Source organism: Cynara cardunculus (genome assembly GCF_001531365.2).
Source record: "Cynara cardunculus var. scolymus isolate 2C chromosome LG 6, CcrdV1, whole genome shotgun sequence".
Taxonomy (NCBI): Eukaryota; Viridiplantae; Streptophyta; class Magnoliopsida; order Asterales; family Asteraceae; genus Cynara; species Cynara cardunculus.
This window is the reverse complement of record NC_037533.1, coordinates 15,728,842-15,734,892: the sequence shown is the minus strand read 5'-3', so window position 1 is coordinate 15,734,892 and position 6,051 is coordinate 15,728,842. Positions and strand designations below refer to the sequence as shown.

General features: G+C 35.2%; 2 protein-coding genes and 1 non-coding gene across 3 annotated transcripts; 2 read left to right on the top strand and 1 right to left on the bottom strand.

The window, feature by feature from the left end:
- The first annotated feature begins 642 nt into the window (after positions 1 to 642).
- LOC112514366 (uncharacterized WD repeat-containing protein C2A9.03-like) lies at positions 643 to 4,133 on the top strand. The gene is made up of 10 exons (XM_025120802.1): positions 643 to 836; positions 1,676 to 1,813; positions 1,907 to 2,074; positions 2,180 to 2,266; positions 2,351 to 2,485; positions 2,568 to 2,678; positions 2,955 to 3,046; positions 3,146 to 3,251; positions 3,402 to 3,488; positions 3,559 to 4,133. The coding sequence occupies exons 2-10, from the start codon at positions 1,679 to 1,681 to the stop codon at positions 3,970 to 3,972; spliced, it is 1,335 nt and encodes a 444-aa protein (XP_024976570.1). The 5' UTR covers positions 643 to 836; positions 1,676 to 1,678; the 3' UTR covers positions 3,973 to 4,133.
- A 518-nt stretch (positions 4,134 to 4,651) lies between these two features.
- Positions 4,652 to 4,723, bottom strand: TRNAW-CCA. Its single transcript has one exon. It is a non-coding gene; the product is annotated as a tRNA-Trp (tRNA).
- Positions 4,724 to 4,939: 216 nt separating this feature from the next.
- LOC112514372 (photosystem I reaction center subunit V, chloroplastic) lies at positions 4,940 to 5,521 on the top strand. The gene has a single exon (XM_025120809.1). The coding sequence runs from the start codon at positions 4,981 to 4,983 to the stop codon at positions 5,428 to 5,430; it is 450 nt and encodes a 149-aa protein (XP_024976577.1). The 5' UTR covers positions 4,940 to 4,980; the 3' UTR covers positions 5,431 to 5,521.
- The last annotated feature ends 530 nt before the right edge of the window (positions 5,522 to 6,051 follow it).

Below are 6,051 nucleotides of genomic sequence, written 5' to 3'. Positions count from 1 at the left end.
GATAATGATTCTGTTAGAAATTATTATAATTATATTTTAAACTATTTAAAATAAAATATTTATCTTGTATTTGATTATGTTTATCTGCAGTTGGTTATACGAATTCAAAATAGAGTTTTAATAAGTTGTACTTACGCACAATTTACTTGTATCATGTATTTGATTATGTTTATCTGCAGTTGGTTATACGAATTCAAAATAAAATTTTAATAAGTTGTACTTACGCACAATTGATTTATAATCTTAAATTTTAACTAATATACATTAAAAAACAATATTTTATACATAAAAAATTATTTTTAAGAGTTTTTATCAAATGCTTTATAATATTGTATAGATAATAAATGATTAAGATGCGATTATGTTAATTATATAGAAAGATTCTATAATAAACCACTTCTAACAACATACAACATATATAGGATTATATGATGTATATAAATAAGTGGGTTTGACCAACCAAGAATGTCTCTGTCTGTGTGTGTGTGTATATATATATATATATATATATATATATATATATATATATAATAAAGAGGTAATTTAGTGGTTGTTGGTAGGGTGAAAATGGAGGGGTTGGTGAGTAAATGTTATGGATGAATAGAAGATGATGCAGCAACAAACATGAATCGTAAACCTGTCCCTTTCCTCCCTCCTCAATTTCCTTATTGATTAGATGTCGTTTTGCCCAACCACTCGATGGAGATAGATACCCTTTTCTCTCTTGATCTTTTCACAAACCTACGCACATTTTCTGCCCCTGATTTCATGATTTCCTCTTCATAATTCACACCCGATTTCTTCATTCACGCTTTTGATTCAACAATTTGCCCAAGGTAATTCGACGATTATCATCATCATCATCGTTATTTCGCTTTTTTGAATTCTGTTCTACGCTTGTCTTAATCGTATGGTGAAATTTGTTGTATTTGTCTCTTGTCTCATGCATGTTCCTGATAGATATACATGTATTTTGACTTGGTTCTTCAATTTTCTCCCTTCCTACAGAAACGAAATCCATAATTTGACTTGAAATCATCAAATGTTTTGCTTTTGCTAACATTCATGAAATCTGTTTTGGGATAAAGTTGTTAACTACATGACACTGTGATAATTGATTGAAAACAAAAAGCATCTGTATCAATTTCAGGAAATACTCAACATTTCAAATCATCATAATTAAGTGGACTCTGTTCTTAAAAGTATGTAACAATATGGGTGTTCCCCTACCATATGGAAGTCAAGAAATGAAAATTTTGCTTTCTGACAAGGTCATAGATTTTGATTTCTTTTGGTTGAGTAGTATTGAATCACCACTGTCAGGGAAGGGGTATTGGCTTAATACTAGATATACAACATTGAATACACTGGATACCCATAAAGCTAGCAAAGGGCAGTGAACATGGCCATTCAGATCTTCCAGAAAGGATCAGGGAGATTTATGTTGTCTTTCTTCATCTGTAGATGGATATATTAGTGGAGTTTGCTTTAGGCTGGTCATTGGAGCCGAACATTCATCCACTCAATTTGTTCATTTTTAAAGTATCCCATATAAAGTATCATTCTCTTGATGACTTGTGCTTCCACTTTTCCTTGAAGTTTTGAGTCTCCTTGTTTTACTGTTTTCTTTTGTTATGATGTTCTTCTTAATGGGATTGTATTATTTATTGAGCAGATCATGTCACATCACCAAGAAGATGATGAATATGTGGCTGATGAATATGAAATGGAAGATGTAGATGATAACATGGATGATGAATTTCATGTCAGAGATATTGGCTCAGACTCGGATGTGGATGAATATGATTACATGGTATGTTTAATATCCTTGAGAGTCGATACACAAAATATTGAAATAACGTTAATATGGCAACTACTATACTAACTTCAAGTCTACGTACTGTAGACTAATAAGTTGGCAGATACTTCTGCCGCTCAGGCAAGAAGAGGCAAAGACATTCAAGGTATTCCCTGGGAAAGGCTCAGCATCACTAGGGAGAAATATAGGCAAACTAGACTAGAACAATATAAGAACTATGAAAACATTCCCCAGTCTGGGGAGGGTTCAGAAAAGGTACTTCTTTATGTCTTAACTTGTTCTATTATATTAAGATGTTAGATGATAACTGGGGTTTGGTTGTTACATCCTCACACTTTCTTTATCTTTTTCTGTGAACAGGTATGCAAAGTCACAAACAAAACAGGCTTGTATTATGACTTTAGACGGAATTCAAGATCTGTAAAATCGACAATTCTTCATTTTCAGGTATGCTAGTTGGCCTCTGATTTAAGCCTTCCTATTTTGTGTCACTTGTGACCGACTGATCGGTGATTCTTTTTGGTGATTTAGTTAAGAAACCTAGTATGGGCTACATCGAAGCATGATGTGTACCTTATGTCTCATTTCTCTGTGATCCATTGGTCTTCCTTAACTTGCAACAAGTCTGAAGTCCTTAATGTATCAGGACATGTGGCACCATGTGAGGTGAGTGCTTAAGGTCTTAATTAGTTTGTTTTACTTTTTCATATGATTCAAATTTCAGTGACGATATATTTTTCGTCTGCAGAAGCACCCTGGAAGTCTACTGGAGGGATTTACTCAGACACAAGTCAGCACAATGGCTGTAAAAGATAACCTGCTAGTTGCTGGAGGATTCCAGGGTGAACTTATATGCAAGGCAAGATTTACAGTCATGATTATATGTCGCCATTGATAGTATATTTCTTATGTATATATAATAGATATGGACGGGTCTGTTTTGAGTCTCAAAATTTTGAAACTGCTCCTGATTCTATCCAAATAATGAAACATGTCCAAGGACTAGAATTTCTTCAGGAAAACAATGAATTACATTAGATGTTTAGAATAGTCCAAGCTTGTTTTGTGGTTCTTGACATTTTATTTTTATTTTGAGGAGATTTAAACATTGGATTTCCATCTTTGTTGAGTGCAGTATTTAGATAGACCTGGAGTTTGCTTCTGCTCAAGGACAACTTATGATGATAATGCTATTACTAATGCTCTAGACATTTTTACGACTCCCAGGTATCATCTCGTCATGTGTTTTTTAAGTTTTTGGTTATGATGTATCTTGTCATCTTTCTAATTTTCATGGTGTTGTGTGTGTGTGTGTGTATGATGCAGTGGTGCAGTTCACTTTACAGCCTCGAACAATGATTGTGGAGTCCGAGAATTCGATATGGAAAGTTTTCAAATGACTAAGCACTTCCGTTTTCCTTGGCCAGTAAATGTATGTATATCTATATCTATATCTATCTCTCACGCGTTTTTTAGAAAACATTAAGAACCACTCATACAGATCTTGATCTTGATCTTGATCGTATTGTCTTCTTCCATGCCGTATAGTTATTTAACTAGATTTTATTGTTTATATATGCAGCATACGTCGATTAGCCCTGATGGCAAGCTTCTAATCATTGTTGGAGACAATCCAGAAGGAATGTTGGTGGACTCCAGTTCTGGCAAGGTATTAGATCAAGGTTTGCATTTCTGTAACCCGGGATTAGTTGTAAAACGAATTAGTTATTTGCGTGCAGACAGTTGCGACTTTGCGTGGACACTTGGATTTCTCATTTGCATCAGCATGGCATCCTGATGGATGTAGTTTTGCGACGGGCAATCAGGACAAAACCTGCAGAATTTGGGATGTTCGAAAGCTATCGAAATCAGTAACTGCTGTAAAGGGGAAGATTGGAGCCATTAGATCCATCCGTTACTCGTCAGATGGTGAGTTGATGGCGATGGCAGAACCGGCTGATTTTGTACATGTTTTTGATGTTAAAAGTGGGTATGAGAAGGAACAGGAGATCGATTTCTTTGGTGAGATATCGGGCACGTCGTTCAGTCCCGACACGGAGTCGCTTTTCATCGGAGTATGGGATCGTACATACGGCAGCCTCCTCGAGATGGGACGGAGACGGAATCACGCTTACTTGGACTGTCTAATTTAATTAATTGCATCAAGATATATATATATACATATAATCCTTGTCATTTAGGTGTAAATTCTTCTTTTTTTGTGTAGAATTTAATGTACAGAAGCTACCAAAAGATACTAAATCAAATTAATTAGTGGTAATTACTAATTAATTTATTTGATACAACACCACCTTCATATATATTATTCAACTCCATTCTCTAATCAAGAATCTGATTTCACATTATTAATTATTCTTGTAAATTTATTTGATTTATTTGATTTTTGTTATATCGTAAATCGTTTTCTTGAAAAAAAAAACATTATAGTTGTTGTATCGTAAATCTGATTTCACTGAGGGCATTTCCGATAGCATCAGAAGTCTGAAAGGTATCCAAAAGATTTTTATTGTGTTCCATCTGTTAAACAATTGTTGAGATGAATTTCGGCAATGGAATTTTATGAAATCAAGAGAATTTTGCAAAAATTTTGGACATTATTTAACAAAAACAAATTATTGATTAAAATTTCAGACTTCAGATTTTTGTCAATTTACAAAACACACAGTCTTGATGATTCAGATTTCAGACTTCTAACATCATATTTTATTAATCAGAAGTGAAATAAGACTTCAGACATCAACATTAAATAAAAAATATATATTTTATGGAAGTAAGGGTATTATTTTATTTGATAAAAATGAATAAGGGAATTGAACCCTACGTGAATCGAACACGCAACCTTCTGATCTGGAGTCAGACGCGCTACCATTGCGCCAAGGATCCTTGGTGAGCTTTCTTCTGTTTTTAAGCCTTATATACTCGTATGTAATTAACGAGGAAGATTAAGCTATGGCTGTATGTATCTCTGATCCAGAAGGAACCAATAAGACAATGCCATCTCAACATCCAAAATCTTTTTTTGGCTCATTTCCCACCTCACAAATCTCAATTGTCTTTTTTCTTGTTCTAATATATCTCTCCTCATCCTCTTTGCTCTCTTTCATCCTTAATCCATTTGATCCATTCATTCAATTCCAACCATGGCCTCAGCCTTCTTGTCTGCACCAACCTTCCAAGGGCTCAGGCCACTCAACAAGACCACTGACTCCCCTAATTCCCTCTTCCTCAGTACCAAACCCAACTTCTCCATTGCCCCAAAGAAGAAATTCAACTGTGGAGTGAAGGCAGAGCTGCTGAACCCATCTTTGGTGATCAGCCTCAGCACCGGCCTATCGCTTTTCTTGGGCAGATTCGTCTTCTTCAACTTCCAGAGAGAGAACGTCGCCAAACAAGGCCTTCCGGAGCAAAACGGTGTCACCCATTTCGAAGCCGGAGACACTCGCGCCAAGGAGTATGTCAGCCTTCTCAAGTCCAATGATCCCGTTGGTTTCAACATAGTCGATGTTCTTGCATGGGGTTCCATTGGACACATCGTCGCTTACTACATCCTAGCTACGTCCAGCAACGGCTATGATCCCAACTTCTTTTGATTTGTATCAGATTTCCTACTTTATTCAATCAATCTATCATGTATTGTATATTGCCTGATATTATCATTTTATGAAACAGGGTTTTTCTATATATTTGTACATGTTTCTGCAGGTTATTATGATCTAACAACTTATGCTATCTTCTAGTTTTGCCATCTTTCCAAATGGTTTCATTGAAAAGACTTGCCCTTTTCTTCTTGGACTATAAATACAACACCAGGGGCTGTTTGGCAGTTGCTGAATGATTTAGTGCAGAATAGTTAAGAGGTCAGAATGGTTAAGAGGGTCAGAATTGTTAAGTGCTGAATGAAATAATGTTGTTTGGTAACTGTTCTCGAATGACAATAAATTTTTATTTTAACCCTCATCTAATAAAAACCCATTATTCGAATTCGATTCAACAAAAACACGTATTTCATATTAATCCAAACAAACATAACGATACTAGTTCAAAACAAGATTTTTCATAATCCAAACCAACATAATTGAGGGGATTAAAGGGAAAGGCATTCTGTTTTGTGAACAYTGGTTGAGCGAGAAACCGTTTTGGGAGTCCCATGCCTCTCGAAAGCCTGTGGAGATTGTAATCATTCAACAAATTCAAGTAATCCAACGGATTGA